Here is a 22,885-nt window from a genome sequence, read left to right on the forward strand (position 1 = left end):
TATGTGGTGCTGCCATGCCTGCTAGAAGCATTATTTGCTATCCAAATGACCACCTATTCGAACTGCTTTGGCTTCAGAAGTGGTGTACAGTGCCTTCCTTCAAAGTCGGACAGGAACCTATGTGTCATGGATGGATGTGTTTCTTGTGCTACAGTAACAGGCGCAGTCACACCTGCCCAACGTCCTCGGCATCTGTGTGTACCATCATTAGCACTTCCACTGGCCACACAGGCCTAGACAAGCACTCTCTCTCTCTTTAATATGAAGTGTCACAGAACTGTGCAATGGTGCCAGTTTGCCAAGCTGGGCACTACTTGTCCTTTTATGATCCCTGATGATATCAGACAGACAGCCAATCACAGTAACCGAGTATCACTGACAACGTTCGCTTATCCCTAATAAGCACAAAATAGTCTAAATTTGTGAAGTGAGCAAAATATAGGCATAAATTAAATTTATGGGATCAAATAACAAAAATTGGAGTGTGCATATATCAATCCCTTTTTATATGAAGTCCCTAAACAATTCTGGTGCATGCAATTACTTTCATAAGTCATGCTGTGTTATTTTTTCAGCAGCAAGGACAGTGAAAATGGTGCGAGTCGAAGGAAAAATGGATGGTTCCAAATACAGGGGTATTCTTGCGCAAAAGCTGTTTCATTCAGTCGATGTTTCGAAACTAGGACGGAGGTTCTCCTTTCAATAAGACAATGACCCAAAACATGCTGCTAAAGTAACACTCGAGTGGTTTAAGTGGAAATGTGGAAATGTTTTGTAGTGGCCTAGTCAAAGCCCAGAACTTAATCCAATTGAGAATGTGTAGTCAGACTTGAACATTGCAACAAAGGAAACCATCTAACTTGAAGGAGCGGGAGCAGTTTTGCCATGTGGAATGGACAAAAATCCCAGTGGCAAGATGTGGAAAGCTCATAGAGACTTATCCAGAGTGACTTGCAGCTAAAATTGCTGCAAAAGGAGGCTCTACAAAGTACTGACTTTAGGGGGTGGATAGTTATGCATACTGAAGTTTTCAGCTATTTTGTCCTATTTGTTGCGTTGCAATAAAAAAGAAAACCAAATGTTCACGGAAGTGAGGCAAACCCTCAAAAAACAGTGAAATTCCAGGTTGTGAGGTAGCAAAACATGAACAGTGTCAAGGGGGGCGAATACTTTCACAGTCCATTGCAATTTCAGTTATTTTATGTAAAGCATAGAGTGAAAAACAAACAAATATGCAAAATATAAACTGAGCCCTAAAAATTTTAATGATTTACCTTAATTTTACTCATCACAATGGATCTCCATTTGGCCAGTGGATCATCAGTTACCTGCGTATGACTCACTTTTAAGCAATATGAAGTGTTTGAGACCACCTCTGTTGGCATAGTGTGGTCTATGCCTATTATGGACACAGGTGTAAGAGGAGTATCCATCCCTCGATGTTTTATCAACTAAAAAAAATTAAATCAATAAAACATTTTAAAAATTATAACAATTATAATTTTCTATTTTTGAAAAAAATGTCTGTTTGAACATTTCATAACATATTATAAGGTGATGGCTACTTTAAAATGTAGAAGTGTTTTTCTTATCAGTTAATTGGCTATTCTCAACTGGGTATGGTATGTTATCAAATATACACAATACACAGTGAGGGAAATAAGTATTTGGTCCCTTGCTGATTTTGTAAGTTTGTCCACTGACAAAGACATGAACAGTCTATAATTTTAAGAGTAGGTTAATTTTAACATTGAGAGACAGAATATCACATTGTATAAATTATAGAAATTTATTTGCATTTTGCAGTGAGAAATAAGTATTTCATCCCTCTGGCAAACAAGACTTCATACTTGATGGCAAAACCCTTGTTGGCAAGCACAGCAGTCAGATGTTTATTGTAGTTCATGTTGAAGTTTGAGCCCATGTCAGGAGGAATTTTGGTTCACTTCTCTTTCCAGATCATCTCTAAATCATTAAGATTTTGAGGCTGTCGTTTGGCATCTCGGAGCTTCAACTCCCTCCATAAACTTTCAATGGGATTAAGGTTTGGAGACTAGGCCACTCCATGACCTTAATGTGCTTCTTTTTGAGCCACTCTTTTGTTGCCTTGGCTGTATGTTTTGGGTCATTGTCTTGCTGGAAGATCCAGCCATGACTCATTTTTAATGTCCTGGTGGAGGGAAGGAGGTTGTCACTCAGGATTTTACGGTACATGGCTCCATCCATTCTCCCATTGATGCAGTGTAGTAGTCCTATGCCCTTAGCAGAGAACATAGTAACATAGTTTGCAAGGCCGAAAAAAGACTTTTGTCCATCCAGTTCAGCCTATATTCCATCAGAATAAATCCCTAGATCTGTGTCCTTCTAAAGAACCTAATCACCGTAAGATACAATATTGTTACTCTCCAGGAAGATATCCAGGCCTCTCTTGAACCCCTCGACTGAGTTCGCCATCACCACCTCCTCAGGCAAGGAATTACAGATTCTCACTGCCCTAACAGTAAGGAATCCTCTTCTATGTTGGTGGAAAAACCTTTTCTCCTCCAGATGCAGAAAATACCCCCTTGTGACACTCATCTTCCTTGGTATAAACAGATACTCGGAGAGATATTTGCATTGTCACCTTATATACTTATACATGGTTACTAGATCACCCCTCAGTCGTCTTTTTTCTAGACTAAATAATCCTAGTTTTTCTAGTCTCTCTAGGTATTGTAGTTCCTTCATCCCCCAAACACCTCAAAACATAATGTTACCACCTCCATGCTTGACAGTGGGGATGGTGTGCTTTGGGTCATAGGCAGCATTTCTCTTCCTCTAAACATGGTTGAGTTAATGCCAAATACCTCAATTTTTGTCTCATCTCCCCTCACCTTCTCCCAATCATTCACAGAATCATCCAGGTGTTCATTGGCAAACTTTAGATGGGCCTGTACATGTGCCTTCTTGAGCAGGGGGACCTTGCAGGCACTGCGGCATTTTAAACCTTTACTGCGTAATGTGCTACCAATGGTTTTCTTGGTGACTGTGGTCCCAGCTGCCTTGAGATCATTAACAAGTTCCCCCCATGTAGTTTAAGGCTGACTTCTCACCTTTCTCATGATCAAGGATACTCCACAAGGTGAGATTTTGCATGGTGTCCCAGATCGATGTCTATTGACAGTCATTTTGTATTTCTTCCATTTTCTTACTATTGCACCAACAGTTGTCTCCTTCTCACCCAGCGTCTTACTTATGGTTTTGTAACCCATTCCAGCTTTGTGCAGGTCTATGATCTTGTCCCTGACATCTGATATAGAAGAGTTAATGGTTTGCTTTTATATCCGTTTAATTACCTTTAACACTTCAAATTGCCTTTTGCCTATTATTGCTAGAATTATTCTTATGTAGACTATTAGTCTCTGTTTTCAAGGAAACTATACTTGTTATCATATTTGCTCTCAATAGTCAGTGACAACATGTTCTGGGTACATTGTAAACATGGTATAACCCTGAAGGTGATGGTGAGGCTACATGAGCTACATAGAATTACATATTGTTGTAAATGGTATAAAAGATTGCCTTGTATTTCATCACGTCAGATAAAGTGATTTGACCACGGCTCTTGTATGTTGAGTCTCTTGTCTCCAAGCGCTTGTGAACAGAAGGGTGAAAAACTCCTAATCCGGACTCACTGATCTGGCATATCGGACGCTTGGTCAGTACAAAAAGCAGCTACAACACATCCTTATAAAGCTCTTTTGTCTTGCCCATGAAGTAGAGGTTAGAATCTGACTGATTAATTTAGTCTGTGGACAGGAATCTTTTATAAAGGTGACTAGGTAAGACAGCTGTCTATAATGCAGGTAACAAGTTGATTAGGAGCATCTAACTGGTCTGTAGGAGCCAGAACTCTTAATGGTTGGTAGGGGATCAAATACTTATTTCTCACTTGCAAAATGCAAATAAATTTATATAATTTATACAATGCGATTGTCTGGATTTTATTTTTGATATTCTATCTCTCAATGTTAAAATTAACCTACCTTTAAAATTATAGACTGTTCATGTCTTTGCCAGTGGGCAAACTTATAAAATCAGCGAGGGATCAAATACTTATTTCCCCCACTGTAGGTGATCTCTTACTGATCACTGGTGGTCTCCCACCGATTCTGAAAATCGTGTTTTGAAGTCCACTCCCTACATCATTTATGGGACTAACATAAATTGCTTAGTGCTGTTCAATCACATTTGTCCCATAGACAATGAATGAATGTGTGGCCAATGGGTCCAATGGAGGTCCCAGCAGTTGGGGCCCCAGTGATCAGTAAGGTTATCACCTATCTGATGGAAAGGTGATAACTTGACCAGTTGGGAATAATTCTTTGCCTGTTTTAACTGGATGCCTTGGGACATTATAAGTATATGGAAGACCTTTCAATTACCAAAAAAATGTATACTATGAAATTTAATGTTTGGCACTCTTTAAAAATAAAAAGACCTAGCATGGTTTAATGGTGACAAGAAAAAAACAATACATACTTATCTACTGATTCCCTCTGATGCCCTGGTACCATAGAACTAATCTTACTTTCTCTACCCTAGAAGGTTTCTCCTACCTGTCCTTCCGTAGCCATCTCTTCTTGGAATATTTGGGCTTGATTCTCGAATTGCATCTGGGCAATTTCTAAGTTTCCTGTTTTATATGAAGTCTCCACAGAATGGGTAGAAATCTCTAGCTTTGTGTCTGTCTGTTTGTGTTTATCTTGGTTTGGATTATTTTGGATTATAGCAAGATTTCTCGATATGGAGAACATCACTTCACTACTCTCTACTTTTTCTTCATATCTTTCCTGTTGCCTTTGTCTACCCACTCTGCAATATTCATCCACGATTGTCTCCTGTATTGGGTGACTGTTCATGCTTTTGTTATTCATTCCTTTATAGTTTTCAGTCTTTGTGGAAATGTCCATGATAGAAATGGAACTATTAATGTCACTACTTCTTTTGCTTTCTTCAGCTGTCATCTTTAGTGACCCTGGAGCCTGAGTAGACAACTAGACAACTTCAATAGACAAGATCAATAGAATCAATTTATTCAAGCAAGTCCTATTCACATTGGCTAATATAGAGGACTATTCACCAAATGTTGTATGTTAAAAGTGGCCACATCATGATAAAGTATCTGAAAAGCCAAATAAAACTTAGATTTTCCTTTTTTTATTTGTATTCTCCATTGCAGAAATATTGGCTAATTTCCTCTTTAACAAGGGAGTTTTGACAGAAATTCTTGTTTTCGGCATTAACTTTTTCTCTGTATGACATTACCCAATCATAACATAATGCAGGGAGACAGCAAGGTCTTGTAAGGTGGGAACATTGCTGTTTCCCTGTATTAAGTGATGTATTAATAAAGAAGAAGACACTTGTTGCTACCATGGATGCTATTGTCGTTTTCTTCACCTTTGGATCTTATGGAGTATTGGGCTCATCCTCTTTATGGCATAGTTGCAACTTCTACCTAAATATTAATTTATTTGCTGTAAGGTGCTACCCTACACTTGCTGTTTTACTGCCCAATCATAAGTGATACTGACTTCTAAAATTTAAAGCGCTTAATATGCTAATTTCTCCTTCAACCAAAGGGACATTACTGGAGATTTTTCTCTCTAGGCATTCACCTTTTTCCCCATATGATGATGCGCAATCAAAAAAAGGCAGTGCCATACACGGTTAAAAAAAAAGAACAATCCCCCAGAGAAGGTCAGAACTGGCTTGATTTGTAAAGGCACACACCTGTCTATATAAGACCTCACAACTCACAGTCCATGTCAGACCAAATGAGAATCATGAGGTCAAAGGAACTGGCCAATGAGCTCAGAGACAGAATTGTGGCAAGGCACACATCTGGCCAAGGTTACAAAAGAATTTCTGCAGTACTCAAGGTTCCTAAGAGCACAGTGGCTTCCGTAATCCTTAAATGGAAGAAGTTTGGGACCACCAGAAATCTTCCTAGACCTGTCCGTCCGGCTAAACTGAGCAATCGTGGGAGAAGAGCCTTGGCGAGAGAGGTAAAGAAGAACCCCAAGATCACTGCGGCTGAGCTCCAAAGATGCAGTAGGGATATGGGAGAAAGTTCCACAAAAGTCAACTATTACTGCAGCCCTCCACCAGTCGGGCCTTTATGGCAGACTGGCCCGACTGAAGCCTCTCATCAGTGCAAGACATATGAAAGCCCGCATAGAGTTTGCTAAAAAACTCAAGATGGACTCCCAGACTATGAGAAATAAGATTCTCTGGTCTGATGAGACGAAAATAGAACTTTTTGGTGATAATTATAAGCGGTATGTGTGGAGAAAACCAGTCACTGCTTATCACCTGCCCAATACAATCCCAACAGTGAAACATGGTGGTGGTAGCATCATGCTATGGGGGTGTTTTTCAGCTGTAGGGACAGGACGACTGGTTGCAATTGAAGGAAACATGAATGCGGCAATGTACAGAGATATCCTGGAAGAAAACCTCTTACAGAGTGCTCTGGACCTCAGACTTTGTTAGGGACGGCGGAACGCACTAAATAATAAATAGCGCGTTCGCCGCCCGGGGTCCACCGTGCAGAAGTGTTACACTGCTGCTATGTAATGGCAGACACACAATATGGCGGTACTGCGCACGTGGGTTGAACGTCACCCGGAGTGCACTGGGCGGACTCTGTTAATTCACAGAGACGCCAAGGCGTTAAACACAAATGCTGAGCCTATAGAACTCACAGGTCTCAGCGGAATGCACGCACGGTATATGGTCACAGGACTCGGGCCCAAGACACAGGGTCAGCGTCCTTCTAGACCTACCGTGCATACGGCGTTGCAACCGCGGACGCCAATAAGTACTGCTGACTGCAGCGCGGCGACAGACACTGCCACAAGACGACAATGCCCGGTAGCAGGCACACTGTTGGACGCTAGCACCGTGGATGATATGCACAGTGGCCTGTAGCTTGCCACTGACTGTCGCTGACTCTATCACTAGTTCCCTATCCACACACGTAATATCAGAGGAAGGGGAATCTTAGTGAGTCATTTGCAAGTCCAGTCCATGCATCCGTCATCATTCACACAGGTAGCAGCTAGAGTCTATGCTAGAACCTTTTATAGCCGGGACCTTCCGGAAGCTTCCAGATCCCTGAGATGGATCAATCAGATCTGGAGAAGGACCTGTGCATGTGACTCCCGATCTCCAATGGGAGATCGTCTCGTGAGCATGCTCAGTGGAAGAACTTAGCCTCTGGAGCGGCTTGCTGCTGAGCAGCCTGCGTTGCTATTGCTGGCCCAGAGGTGGCAGCAACAACCAGACCGACAGAGCTGGTCTGAGCAGAGAGTCAGTAACAATGGAACTGCTGAGCAGGCTCCTCTGCGGTCGATGGAGAATGGGAGACCACTGAATGTGAGACTCTGGATCCCTGCTGTGCAGTTGAAGGAACCCGACGCCTAACAGACTTGGCCGAAGGTTTACCTTCCAACAAGACAATGACCCTAAGCACACAGCTAAAATAAGAAAGGAGTGGCTTCAGAACAACTCTGTGACCATTCTTGACTGGCCCAGCCAGAGCTCTGACCTAAACCCAATTGAGCATCTCTGGAGAGACCTGAAAATGGCTGTCCACCAACGTTCACCATCCAACCTGACGGAACTGGAGAGGATCTGCAAGGAAGAATTGCAGAGGATCCCCAAATCCAGGTGTGAAAAACTTGTTGCATCATTCCCAAGAAGACTCTTGGCTGAATCTGCTCAAAAGGGTGCTTCTACTCAATACTGAGCAACGGGTCTGTGACATTTCAGTTTTTCTTTTTTAATAAATTTGCAAAAATTTCTACATTTCTGTTTTTTTCAGTCAAGATGGGGTGCAGAGTGTACATTAATGAGAAAAAATATGAACTTTTTTGAATTTACCAAATGGCTGCAATGAAACAAAGTGAAAAAGTTAAAGGGGTCTGAATACTTTCCGTACCCACTGTATGCCATGCTAAATTATGCATCTACAATGGTAAGAAACAGATGCACCTTTCCAATAAAAGTTGATCGCTAGTGAAAGAATGTGGGTTCCCAACAATAATCTGATTAATGAGTTGGCTTCTAATATATAGACATTTACAAATTATACTAAAAGTATATTAAAAGTTCCTACCTTATCTTTGCCACCTACTTCAAATCTTTGCTCAGCAATATCTTGTACATTCTGCTCAATCGCTTTGCCAGAGATAAATGAGTCAGACCCCTGAGATCTTCCTAATGCACCATTCAAGGACTCCAGCCTTCCAATCAAACTATTTGTGGCTTCCAGTAAAGTGAGGGTTAAATCTCTAAATGACCCCTGGAAATTAAAATTAGTGATTAGTACTTGATTAATGTTTATAGCCCCTTTACACTAGCCAAAATACATCTTTAGGGCCCTTTCCCACAGTGTTTTTGTCCATGTTCAGAACAAAACGTGATTCAGGAGTATGCAAAAACAATGTCATACACTATAATGGTGCCACACAGAGTCATCGTGTCCTCTGATGCACATCATTTTCAAATGTATTCGCTTACTGGAGGAAGACACCCAGACAAAGTCTACTACGTCTGAGTGTCCGAGCCTTTTCTGACATAGTGTGCACTTGGCTCCTGCAATGTCAGAGCATGCTCTTTTTCTCCGGTCAGCATGGGCCGCCTGCGTCTGTGTGATCCTGTGTGCAGTGTGTGGCTGCTGCAGACAGGGCAGGGAGATCAAAGTGCGTCCACACACATTGACATTGTGTGTGCTCTCACCTCCTGCAATGTCAGTACGTGCAGGACTGAGGAGCCAATACAGGCAACATTCTTTGGAGCACTGCCAATTATCATAAGGGGAAGGATGGAGGATAGTAATTGACGTGGCACAACCGTGCACCAAGCACTTAACCATCCCAAGGGAGCATCGGGTATCCCTCATTTACATACGTAATAAAACAAAACAAATAATATCTGCACCACAATTATGATTTTTATAGGGGTTAAGTCCCTATATATGGGCAGCATGGTGGCTCAGTGGTTAGGACTGTTGGGTTTCCTCTGGGTTCTCCGGTTTCCTCCCACACTCTAAAGACATACTGATAGGGAATCTATAGTGTAAGCCCCATCGGGGACAATGATGATAATGTCTGTAAAGTGCTTCAAATTAATGGCGCTATATAATTGAGTAAAATAAATAAATATGAATATATAATGTTAGGATGTTTGATGTTATGATGTAATGAATGTATAATTTCAGGTTTGTGAGTGGCAGATTCTGTTTCTTAAATAATTAAAATTTAGCTTGTAGTAACCTAAAAAATACACACAAATGAACTGGATTGCTCCTAGTTAGGTAGTTATTACCTTAAGGTGTAATCTGAGTGAATGTCTGGACTCCAGTGGACCAGTAAAGAGCGCTGTGTGTCTTGATGTGAAGGCAGATTGAATGATGTTTGCCAGATAAATCTATACTAGATTCTGTTTCTAATTGTGACTTGTCACACTATTTAGTAGTTGTTAGCAGCGGATTAATCAGCGTAACATCCAGAGTCACCAACACAGAATGTAGATTTATTCATATCCAGGTTTAACAGCTTACAACATGAAATGTGATCAGTCTGGTATCTGCTGTGGCTTGCAGCATGGGAGCATTACAACAACAAGAAGGGAAGAGAAGGAGGGGGCATCCTGTCGGGTTTTTTTTTTGTCACTGAACTTTGTTAACAATCTCACAATATGCACAATATATAAAACAGTACAGTAGTAGTTGTTGCAATACATACAGATCAATATGCATTATTCCAACACCCCCACACAACTACTTATCCTCTTAGTCCCAGTGTGGTTCTTAATTCTTGGAACCTGGCTCGTGGCAATGGCTTTGTCATAATTGGTTTTGAAGACCCACTTGCACTTGATTGCCTTTTTGCCCTGTGGCAGCTTGGTGAGTTTCCAAGTTTGAAGTTGATGAAGCGATTTGATTTCCTCATTAGCAGCATTGATCCACTTTGTTCTTTCATGGACAGGTAGTTCTTGCATTTCATCCCATGACTGCGGCTCTGATTCAGGTAGTGTCTTGACTATGTAGGATAGGCATTTAGTTGGTACGCCTCTGTTTGACCTTGAAGATCTCCTGATTTCAGATTCACCAGATTTTTCTGTTGTTCCTTCAGTGGTTGAAGAATCCAGCCAGAACTCTACATCCTCCTTGTTATTGTCTTGTAATTGTGACTTCAGCTGGACTACTGGCGTGATGTCACAAAATTTGGGGGACACAAAGTTCTCATCAATCACTACATCTCTACTTATTGTGACCTTGTTTGTTTCTGGGTGTAGAATCTGTGGTAAAACACTCTGGGATCGCCTTTGCTGGGGTCAAAGGTCACGTGCGTTCAGCATGAAACTCACCCGCAGAGCTGGGATACGGGTGTAACTGACCCTGGGTCAGGTTTATTAACGGTGAAAGCAATGCAAAAGGAAATAAAACATAAAACAAATCCTTGCCTGTCCGGCACTAACTAAACAATGGACAACCTAACTACCAACTGGCGGGCTTCTCCCATCCAGCCAAACCACAGTTGCAGTGGGCACTGCTTTCACTCACGTGTGTCTCTCACACAGACAGGCTCTCTGTGTTCCCAGGCTGAGACACTCACACAACCACCTGGCATCCTTTTATATCCACCTCCCATTATTCATTAGTAAGCAGGTGCGATACTGACCAGACTAGGCCACATAGGAAAGGAATCTGGGCGAGATATACCTGCCCTCATCCACTATTCCCACATGATTCTCACATATCCCCACCCCTCTGCGCAGACCACTCCGGTCAAGCAATGACACCCGCCAGACAGTGCACTCGGGACAGGGCATCTACATTCCCCATCTGTACACCTGGGCGGTGCTCCACCGTAAAAGTGTAGGCCTGCAGGGCAAGGAACCACCGGGTCACCCGTCTATTCCGTTCCTTGTTCAAGTGCATCCACTTGAGAGGGGCATGGTCAGTGATCAGCCTGAACTTTCGGCCCACCAGGTAATATTTGAGGGCCTCTAGAGCCCACTTAATGGCGAGGCACTCTTTTTCTACGACTGCATACCTTTGCTCGTGTTTATTCAGCTTCCTGCTGAGATAGAGGACTGGGTGTTCCACTCCGTCCCTCACTTGTGAGAGTACGGCCCCGATACCGGTATCAGAGGCATCTGTTTGTACCACAAACTCGCTGCGGAAGTCCGGAGTCCCCAGTATGGGCTGAGAGCAAAGTGCCCGTTTTAGGCTATGGAAGGCTTCCTCTGCCGCTAAACTCCATTTAATCATGACGGAGTCTTTCCCTTTTGTAAGATCCGTCAGGGGGGTAGCGATGGCTGCAAAATTGGGTATGAACCGGCGATAATAGCCGGCGATCCCCAGAAAGGCTTGCACCTGCTTCTTGTTGACAGGTTGCGGCCAGTCCTGAACCGCCTGAATCTTATCGAGCTGGGGTTTAACAACACCCCTCCCAATTACATACCCCAAATACCGGGCTTCTTCTAGCCCGATGTGACATTTCTTGGGGTTCGCGGTTAGACCTGCCTCCCACAGGTCGTCAATCACAGCTTGTACTTTCTGGAGATGAGTCTCCCAGTCCAAGCTGTAAATGACAATGTCGTCCAAATAGGCCGAAGCGTACTGCCGATGTGGCCTCAGGACTCGATCCATCAGTCTCTGGAAGGTCGCCGGTGCTCTGTGCAGTCCAAACGGCATATACACATACTGAAATAGACCTTCTGGGGTCGCAAATGCCGTCTTTTCTCTGGCAGCCTCCGCCAGAGGGATCTGCCAATACCCCTTCGTTAGGTCTAGTGTCGTAATATACCGGGCTTTTCCTAACCGATCTATTAACTCGTCGACCCGGGGCATAGGGTAGGCATCAAATTTTGAGACCGCATTCAGTTTCCTGAAGTCATTACAGAACCGGATGGTGCCGTCCGGTTTAGGAATTAGCACAATCGGGCTGGACCAAGCACTGTGCGATTCCTCAATGACACCTAACTCTAACATTGTCTTCACTTCTCGGGAAACGGCTTCACGGCACGCTTCCGGGATTCGGTAGGGCTTTACGTGAACTGTGACACCAGGTTCCGTTACGATGTCATGTTTCATTAGCGTAGTCTGCCTGGGTTTTTCTGAGAAAAACTTTTGGTTGTGAAGTAGAAACTGCCTGACCTCAGTCTTTTGCCGCTCCGAGAGAGTCTCTGCAACCCGTACCTCCGGTACGGTATGCGAGCAGACGGGACGGGCCAGCTCCGCTGACAAGGCAGACCGATCTTTCCAGGGTTTTATCAGATTTACATGATAAATCTGTTCAGGTTTCCGTTTACCTGCCTGGTATACTTTGTAGTTTACTTCACCAACTCTTTCCTTAATCTCAAAGGGGCCCTGCCACTTTGCCAGGAACTTGCTGTCCACCGTGGGGACCAGGATCAACACCCTACCTGCATTTGTGTGACGTGATCTATCACTGTTTTAAATGGTGTGACCTGACCCTCCCAGGTTTCTTTTGCAACGTCTAACAGTCCGCGAGGACGTCGGGCGTACAATAACTCGAAAGGCGAGAATCCCGTGGAAGACTGGGGTACTTCCCTGATGGCAAAAAGTAAATACGGAAGTAAATAGTCCCAGTTCTTTCCATCCTTGTCTATCACCTTTCTCAGCATCTGCTTCAGAGTTTTATTGAACCGTTCGACCAACCCGTCTGTTTGAGGGTGATACACGGATGTGCGTAACGGTTCGATTTGTAACAATCGGCAGAGCTCCTTCATTACCCTGGACATAAGGGGGGTCCCCTGGTCGGTGAGTATCTGTTTTGGTATACCGACCCGACTAAACACATGCACCAGTTCCTTGGCAATCATCTTGGTGGCCGTGTTACGCAAAGGGATGGCCTCCGGGTAACGAGTGGCATAATCCAAGATGACCAGGATATGTTGGTGTCCTCGTGCAGACCGTGGAAGGGGCCCAACTAAATCCATCCCAATCCTCTCAAACGGGACTTCAATAATAGGTAGGGGTACCAAAAGGCTACAGAACCGGGGCTTAGGTGCAGAGGCTTGGCAGTCAGGACAAGACTCACAATATACACGAAAATCGTGATGCATGCCTGGCCAAACAAAACAGTGTAATATCCTTTCGGTGGTTTTCTGGACTCCCAGGTGACCTCCCATCACATGTCCGTGGGCCAGGTCCAGCACCTGCCGCCGGTAGGGTTTTGGCACGACTAATAGTTGCACCGTATCTTCCCCCTTTTTCTCTATCTGATAGAGTAAATCATTCTTCAGAACCATGTAAGGATATGCCAGCCTAGAGCCAGGTTCTACGGGTACCCCATTTATTACTTTTACATTTGTCCTAGCCTGAGAAAGGGTAGGATCCTTTATTTGCTCACTTTGGAAGTCATCTTTCTGAACTTCTAAGGCTGAGTTCACACGTTGCATTTTTTTCGCGTTTCCGCGGCGGTTTTAACCGCGCGATTTTGCCGCGAAAACGCGAAAAATAAGCATCCCATGCATTCCTATGGGATTCCGCAATGCTGTGCTAATGCTGCGGTTTTTACCGCGGCGGAATCGCTTCGCGGTAAAAACCGCAGCATGCTCATTAATTTGCGGAATCGCGGCGATCCCGCACCCATAGGAATGCATTGTTCCGCTTACTTCCCGCATGTGGCTGTGCACACCATGCGGAAAGTAAGCAGAACAATTGCGGATGGTACCCACGGTCCGGAAGAGAGGAGACTGTCCTCCGGGCTGTGGGTACCATATCCCTGTAAAAAATAGAATTTAAAATAAAAAATATTGCTATTCTCACCCTCCGACGTCCCGCGCAGCCTTCCCGCTTCTCTTCACGCTCCGGTCCCAGTAGTCCTTTGCGAAAATGCTCGCGATGACGTCCGTTCTCGCGGGATCGCGAAGTCTCGCGGTCATTCGCGCGACGTCATCGCGAATTACCGCGAGACGTCGCGATCCCGCGAGAACTGACGTCATCGCGGGCATTTTCGCAAAGGATTACTGGGAACGGATGCGCGGGACGTCGGCGGCCTCAGTAGTAAAAAGTTGATCACACTCGTCAAACACTATGTTTGACGAGTGTGATCAACCTGTCAATCAGTTCTCCAAGCGATGCTACAGATTGCTTGGAAAACGCTAGCATTCTGCAAGCTAATTACGCTTGCAAAATGCTAGTTTTTCCGCGGGAAAATCGCGGGAATTTAAAATGCGATTTTCCCGCGGACTGGAATTCCGGAATTCTCGCTGTAATTTCCGCGAGAGTTCCGGTACGTGTGCACTTAGCCTAAATCCGGCAAACGGGGAGGTGGACGGTTGTCGGCCTCCTCCTCTTCCCCGGTCTCCTCCGTATCACCCGCCATGACTGAAAACGGGAACTGCAGGTCATTTCCCGCAGACTCTTCCCCCGAGTCTTCCAGGGAGACATCTTTCAGGGGTTCGAGACCCCCACGTGCCCTGAGAGAAGAATCATGTACACTATTACCAGAGGGCATCAACTGATTCTCCCACAATTGCCAGAAGTGGGGAAAATCCCGGCCCAGGATATCATCATGCAATAACGCCGGGACGAGTCCCACTTTATGTTGCACAGACCCATAGGAAGTAGTAATGCATATGACCGTGGTGAGGTATGAACAGGTGTCTCCATGCACACACGTTACAGAAAATTTGTCTGATGGTCCAGTCGGGGCTGACACCAGACTGGCCTTCACCAGAGTCACCACACTTCCCGAGTCTAACAATGCCACCACATTTTTGCCATCAACAGTTAAATCACACAAGTGTTTTTCCACATCCTTTTGACCGGCATTCACACTCACTACCCGTGCAACCATAGACATGCGTTTTTTAGAGTCTGTGACGTCGCACTGCATGGGTTCAGTAGTGACCGGACAGTTCGCAGCAATATGTCCCATCTCTTGGCAGCGGAAACACCTAACGGGCCCCTTGCTTAGACCATAGTTTGTTACTCTCGGCCTCGCAGTGCGGGCAGTCCCGTTTTCCTCCCCCACTGTCTTAGGGATTTTTCCATCTCCCCTACTCCCTGGAACAGTCTTACCGGTTCCACGTGGAGATGATGAAGAACGAGGTGGGGTAGCGTTGTCTCGGAGTCCTTCCGCCACGGAGTAACGTTCAACCAGATCCACCAGTTGATCTGCCGTCATAGGATTTCCATGGCTTACCCACTTCCTCAGGGCTGGCGGTAGAGCTCTCAGGTACTTGTCCATGATGACTCTCTGGATTATCTCTGGCGCTGTCAACACCTCGGGTTGTAGCCACTTCTTCGTCACGTGGATCAGGTCGAACATCTGTGACCGCGGTGGTTTATCCGGCTGACAAGTCCATTGATGCACTCTCTGTGCACGGACAGCAGTCGTCACTCCCAGCCGGGCCAAGATCTCAGCTTTCAATTTGTCAAAGTCCTGCGCAGCTTCAGGTTCCAAGTCATAATACGCCTTTTGGGCCTCACCGGAAAGAAACGGGGCAATCAGGCCGGCCCATCGTGCCTTCGGCCATTTTTCTCGCACCGCCGTCCGTTCAAACGTGGTCAGGTATGCCACGACGTCATCTTCGGTCGTCATCTTCTGCCAGTACCGACTCACGTGAATCACTCTCGACTCTGCTTCCAGGTTAACCTCAGGTAAGCTTGCCAGGCACTGCGCCACCTGCTGGAGAAGCGAACGATCGGTAGCTGTCATGTCCACCAACTCCTTCAGCTGGGCCATCATCACCCGATTAGCTTCTTGCTGGACGGCGGTGGACTGTACCAGCGCTTTCACCACGTCCTCCATGCTCATGCTTGCAACGTGATGCCCGCATTCTCCACCACAATGTGATAAAACACTCCGGGATCGCCTTTGCTGGGGTCAAAGGTCACGTGCATTCAGCATGAAACTCAGGCGCAGAGCTGGGATACGGGTGTAACTGACCCTGGGTCAGGTTTATTAACGGTGAAAGCAATGCAAAAGGAAATAAAACATAAAACAAATCCTTGCCTGTCCGGCACTAACTAAACAATGGACAACCTAACTACCAACTGGCGGGCTTCTCCCGTCCAGCCAAACCACAGTTGCAGTGGGCACTGCTTTCACTCACGTGTGTCTCTCACACAGACAGGCTCTCTGTGTTCCCAGGCTGAGACACTCACACAACCACCTGGCATCCTTTTATATCCACCTCCCATTATTCATTAGTAAGCAGGTGCGATACTGACCAGACTAGGCCACATAGGAAAGGAATCTGGGCGAGATATACCTGCCCTCATCCACTATTCCCACATGATTCTCACAAATCCTATAACCTTTCTGGGTTTCACTGTAGCCTACCAGGATCCCTTCCTTAGCGTGAGATTCCCACTTAGTTTGCCTTTCTTTGGGAACATGTACAAGCGCTTTACTTCCGAATATTCTTATATGATGTAGTTTTGGCTTTCTGCTGTTCCATTGCTCAAACGGAGTTTTCTCTGTAGCTTTACCTGGTAGTCTGTTCTGAAGATAGCAAGTTGTCATGATTGCTTCACCCCAATATGCTGTGGGCAGATTTGCATCGAACAACATACTTCTTCCACTTTCACAGAGTGTTTGGTTCCTTCTTTCCGCGACACCATTTTGCTCAGGATTGTACGGTACAGTGGTCTGAAATAGGATACCATTTTTCTTTAAAATGCTCTGTGTCTCATTACTTGTGTATTCAGTCCCATTATCTGCACGTAGAATCTTTGGCATTCTCCCAAATTTATTATATACCTTAGATAGATATACTTCAAGTTTCTCTGGAACTTCTTTCTTGCTGTGAAGCAGATGGACAACTGTATATCTTGAATGATCATCAATAAATGTGAGAAAATATCTCTTCTTCCAAGGAGTCTGAGTGCTCATTGGACCACAGACATCTGTATGTATTAAATCTAGTGTCTGTTCTGTTCTTGTAGTACTTCTCTTAGGAAAAGCTTTTCTAGACATTTTCCCTTTGATGCAGCTAGTACATTTCATTATCTGGTTACATAGATCAATTGTAATGTCCTCAGCTAGTTGCTTTTGAACTAACTTCCTTATTGCTTCTGGGTCTCTGTGTGCTAGGCGCCTATGCCATACATGAATGCAGTTATTGTGCCTTTCTTCCTGAGCAGTATACACACACTCTTTACATTTAAGCTGGTAAAGTTCATTTGTGATTTTTCCTTCTGCTAGTGTGTGGCCCTCTTTTGAGATGATGCAGCTATCATGCTTAATTGTAACTTCATTTCCTTGTTTTGTGAGTTTCTTCACAGATAGTAATTTACTCTCAAGACTAGGCACACAGAGCACATCTTTTACTGGGATCTTCTTGCTTTGTGTTGGTGAGATTTGACAATCAATATAACCATCTCCTATACCTTGTGAAGTCATGTACTGACCATTAGCCATAATCACTTTCTCTGACTTACTTTGGTTAAGCTTAGAAAAGAAGTCCCTGTTATTAGTCATGTGACTAGTTGCTCCAGAGTCTATACACCATGCATGCTTTGATGTATTTACACTGACAGTAAATGCAGTTTCAGTATTCACAGAATCTTTTTCTGCAGACACAGCACTTTTAACCCTTTGAAGACTGCTTTGCTTTTTCAGCTGATTCATTCTAGCTTTCCAGACTCTGCAATCGACTTTCAAATGTCCTGATTTCTTGCAAACAAAATATTCACGTGTTTCTTTTAGGTGCTTTCTGTTATCATTTAGATTTTGTGTCTGTAAAGCAGATTCTGCATTGCATATCCTGCTGTTTACACCTCCCGCTTTCCGCTTATATTCATCTATGAGCTTTCCTCTGACATACTCCAATGTAAGCTCATCATCTGGGCGCGCATCTAGTGCGGTTACAAGCATGTCATAGTTTTCTGGAAGACCACTAAGCAGTAATGCGGCTACATGAAAGTCCTTCAAATCTTCCCCAATGCCTCTCAGGCGTTCTACAATCTCTAGAATGCTTGTTATGTAGTCCTGCATATCCTGGCCATTCTGTAGTTTAGACTGGTACAATTTTCTCATGAGATAAAGTTTATTGCTTAAATTTATCCTCTCATGCACCTTTTGCAGCTGCTCCCACATTTCTCTTGCAGTTTCACTTTTACACGCATGCACAATCTGATCATCATCTATACTGAGTGATATGGTACTTTGTGCTTTCTGATCCATCTCTATCCACTCCTGTGATACTGGGTCAGGTTTAGGCTCCTGTGTGTATTTCCACGTACCTTCTCTTATCAGCAGCATTTTCACTTTGATTTTCCAGGATTGATAATTCTGGTTAGTGAGACTTGGTACTGTAAACTTCATGGAGTTGCTGCTGCTGGTAGCCATCTTCTTCCTTTCTTTTCTTTTCTCTGTGCTCTGGGGATCTGGGATTCTAGGACTCTGGGCCCATAACCTGTTAGCAGCGGATTAATCTTGCTGCCTTTTGTGTATTTCATAATAAAAATTACATTTTTACAAATATTTGGTTTTTGGCGTGGTGATCCCACATTTATGCATAGTCCCTTTCTCTTTTTTGGTATATCAGCGGATTAATCAGCGTAACATCCAGAGTCCACAACACAGAATGTAGATTTATTCATATCCAGGTTGAACAGCTTACAGCATGAAATGTGATCAGTCTGGTATCTGCTGTGGCTTGCAGCATGGGAGCATTACAACAACAAGAAGGGAAGAGAAGGAGGGGGCATCCTGTCTGTCTTTTTTTTTTCACTGAACTTTGTTAACAATCTCACAATATGCACAATATATAAAACAGTACAGTAGTAGTTGTTGCAATACATACAGATCAATATGCATTATTCCAACAGTAGTACAATACTTATAAGAATGGGATGGCAATGAGGTGCAGATGTAGATGGAGATCCAACATTAAGATGGTAGTAGAATTGTAGAAAAGTCAAATGTAAACAATGGTACACAAGCCATATTATATCTGGTAGCCACTAGCCACCCATATTAAACTCTAGAAAATAAGCAGGCAGATGTGAGTGATGGCGACCGCTCACCGCTGTATTGCGCGGGGGAATATGTTGGAGCTAAATAAAGAAATTAAATATCACAAAATATACAGAGTTTCAGGCAGAAGAACATAGCACCACTGTGCTTATTGAGAAAAAGCATGAAGTTAATATAAAATGAGGGACACTAAGTGCAAATCTAAAAAAATAACCTGTCTTAACATGGTATTTCTCTTACTTGTTGAATATTGTTGCCACGTGCTGTGGTTGTATCTGGCTGTTTTCTCTCCATATTTTCTGTCACATGGTTTCCATCACTTTCTTGTATGACATCCATGTGTTTACCATTGTCTGTGTCCTCATGTCGGGAAGTTGTTTGATGACCCTTTCCTTGTACCTTAATCTCAGAGAGGACTGTAGTTGTAGGTGAGGGCTGTCTCATTCTTTGCTCATAGAAGGCAGAATCACTTTTTGATTTCTCAATAATCTGGAATTTTATTTTCTTGGAAATAGAAGACTGAAGAAAAAGGCAAGAATTTATGTTACATTTTGTTTTCATGCTATTTTAACTATAATATTCTTTTTGTAAGCCGCATTTAATAATTCTTTTTAGAAAATGTATTTACTATTTTATTTCTTTTCTTGCCATTGACAATTTCTAGTTATGCTTTTACTAATTATTGACCTTTTAAGATGACTTGTCTTTACCTCCAGTTTTTGGCTATCATCACATCTTCGCACTTGGTCCATCTGCCGCTCACACACTGATCTCCACTTTTGCTTCCAGTCTCTGTTCCCCTGATTGACAAGATCCATCCCTTCTGCTTCTCTATTTCTATATGTTGATTGTGACAAACATTCTTTCCCCTGGAAAGTGAAACAAAATTCAAAATTACTATTTCAAAATATACAGCATGAAAGAAATATGCCTTTAATAGTTATATTTATAATGCATTTATATCCAGAATACATTTATGAACATATTAACATTTTACCAGAGTCAGTCATCCTAAGGGGAGGTATCGAGGATGGTTATTGAAGGGGCGGAATGGTGCACCGAGCACTCGGCCATGCCAAGGGTACACCAAACACCCTTCAGTAATCTAGATGACAAGAACTGATGCCCAAATGTACCTAATATGAACATGCGAAATAAAATGAATGCAGATTATGATTTTGACTACATTTTACATATCAGATCATCCCCTACATTTATGTTTTGCTTATGGGATATGACAGTATACCAGTTTCATGGGTACAGATAGGTCTACCTCTGAGATCTGTACCATCAGTGAGGTCAAGATTGACCTGATCTCCATTGTAACTGAGGATTTGTGAAAGTCTTTCAGTCTGCTTTCTGAGCCAAAACTAGAAGTTGATGCAGCAAGCAGAGATACTGAACGAGTCTTTCCTTTATATTTCCCACTTTTTTAAAATCCACTTTTGGCTGAGCCAAGTTGGCAATGATATCTGCTGTCAATGCAAGTGCTTGTGATATTTTTATATATGATCATATTGTAAGGGTGTGACAGAGACTGTCGTGTTCCTGCCCCTGAAGACAACAATTGTGTAATGTGAATACAGTCATGTGATTTATGGTGTTTTATGGTGACAAGTAAAATGTATAAGAGTGTGTTGTAACTAGTGTATAGTGCTATAAGTAGTGATGCTACTGTGTGGGTACGGTAAAGTAACGCCTAAGGTAACTCTGGTACACTCAGCTCAGGAAGAGGGAAAGTATAGGCTATAGCTTAGGGCTTAGGATAAAGATAGACAGTGACTGTAGGTACAGTGGGTCAAGTTACAATTAATACTTTGGGAGTAGCCCAGATGCAGTGGGGGTTGGGCAAGCAAAAAATGAAACTACTACCTGGTTTAGTCAGTCAGTTAGAGAGAGTTCATGCGAGACAAGGTTGAGTTAAAGTGGTAGTTGTCTGGAGGCACGTGAAGTACATATTATTTTGGTGGTATGAGGTTGTACCAAATTTCCTGTGAATATTCCTGCCACATCCAGGGCCTATGGCACAAAATAGGCACTGAGAAGAGTGCCTTAATTTCTTCCATACACCGAAAGCCGGATGGGAAAGTTTGTGAGGGAAACGTAATGGATTCGGGAATACTGTGGTTGCAGATGGGGAATCCCTAGGGCTAATAGAACCTGTTAAAGTAGGGATAGTCTGCGCTGAACGCAAGAACATGATTGAAATGTACTGTGTTGATGGAACAAGAATCGGAGGGTGCTGTGCCCAAAAGTGCGTGTTAAACACTGATGTACTTGAACTGTCCAGTAAGTTTGAACTTGTTAAAATGAACCGGCTGTCTCCTGATGTGTGTGTGGCTGTTCTTGGAATCAAGGACGTGGATATAGCAGAGGCCTCATGCCTACAAATGAGTACAAGGCAATGTACACAGCACAACACTTATGGACTGGGACATGATTTATTTGTAATGTGTCAGGGCGTTACGGAGCAGCAGATCGCTCACGCTACCGTCCTGGGCACCTTACAATATCCTTCGGATCTAGTGCTGAATAAAATACTGAACAGTAGTTATGACATCTTAAGGCTAGTTTCACACTAGCGTTTAAACGACGCACGCACGGCGCCACTAAGCCACGCCCCCTGCCGGCTCCCTGCCCGCCCCTTCCTGTCAGCGCCTCCTCCGAGCGCACAGGGCTGCTTGCGTTATGCGCACCCTATCTTTAGCATAGGGTGCGCAGGCCGTGCGCAACTATGAATGTAGCATGCGCTGCGCATTTTTGAATGTGCGCCGTGCGCGCCGAACGCAGCATGTTGCATTTTGGCGCGCACGGCGCACATTCAAAAATGCGCAGCGCACGCTACATTCATAGTTGCGCACGGCCTGCGCACCCTATGCTAAAGATAGGGTGCGCATAACGCATGCAGCCCTGTGCGCTCGGAGGAGGCGCTGACAGGAAGGGGCGGGCAGGGAGCCGGCAGGGGGCGTGGCTTAGCGGCGCCGTGCGCGCGTCGTTTAAACGCTAGTGTGAAACTAGCCTTATAGGCCTTTTTAGACTACATGCATATTTTGCCCACATTGTATATATTAGCATTGTATATTAGTAGGATTTATGTTTGTGTTTAGTAAAAGTTACATTTTAGTGTCGATCTGGCATTTAGGGAAATTCGTTCCCACAAAACAATTTGTAAAAACACTTCACTAACACAGAAATTGCACTGTTTTACTAAAAACTTTGCTGTTTTTCTGTTTTTCTTGTCTTATTATGTGGCATTCATGCTTCTTTAATGGTAAATTTGCTCTCCAGCAAAATGTCTGATGAACAAATTAACATAGTAACATAGTTAGCAAGGCCGACAAAGACATTTATCCATCCAGTTCAGCCCATATTCCATCAGCATAAATCCCCAGATCTACGTCCTTCTAAAGAACCTAATAACTGTAAGAAGTTCTCTTATTTGCTCCGATTGTAACGGTCCTTTTACATAGGCCAATATTCGTTCCTAAGATCCCGATTATCTGCTGCTGTAAACACATCAGCAATCACCAGAACAAGAAAAATGCTAGTCCTTTGGGTGACTTGATTTTATACATGCATAAAAATCAGTGACATCGACAGCACATTGCCCATGTAAAAAGGAGATGTACTGCTGATACCAAGAACTGTATATAGGAAAAGATCGATCACATTAGTTCAATTTGTTACCATCTTTCAGTTAGCCATTAAAAGATAATCACCACTAAGGACTCTCAAATCTTAATATTTTTCTGTTCTGTCCCCATAATTTCCCTTCAGCCTGCATAAATAGGCCGGTAAGCAAACACTGAGTGACTTGTGTATAGTGGATCAATGCTTGGCACCCACCTGAAACCACCCATTGTACATGG

General features: G+C 43.7%; 1 protein-coding gene across 1 annotated transcript in view; it reads right to left on the reverse strand.

The window, feature by feature from the left end:
- The window catches only part of LOC141092856 (uncharacterized), an 82,550-nt gene that overhangs the window by 37,705 nt on the left and 21,960 nt on the right, over nt 1–22,885 (reverse strand). Inside the window, exons 7-11 of the mRNA XM_073579171.1 lie at nt 19,727–19,885; nt 19,257–19,535; nt 8,165–8,350; nt 4,599–5,024; nt 1,275–1,451 (exon numbers count right to left, since the gene is read on the reverse strand). Of these exons, the coding sequence (XP_073435272.1) occupies nt 1,275–1,451; nt 4,599–5,024; nt 8,165–8,350; nt 19,257–19,535; nt 19,727–19,885 (1,227 nt within the window). The remainder of the gene's footprint in view (nt 1–1,274; nt 1,452–4,598; nt 5,025–8,164; nt 8,351–19,256; nt 19,536–19,726; nt 19,886–22,885) is intronic.

The sequence above is a fragment of the Dendrobates tinctorius genome, unplaced genomic scaffold (genome assembly GCF_039654945.1).
Source record: "Dendrobates tinctorius isolate UK_male_01 unplaced genomic scaffold, ASM3965494v1 ptg000062l, whole genome shotgun sequence".
Taxonomy (NCBI): domain Eukaryota; kingdom Metazoa; phylum Chordata; class Amphibia; order Anura; family Dendrobatidae; genus Dendrobates; species Dendrobates tinctorius.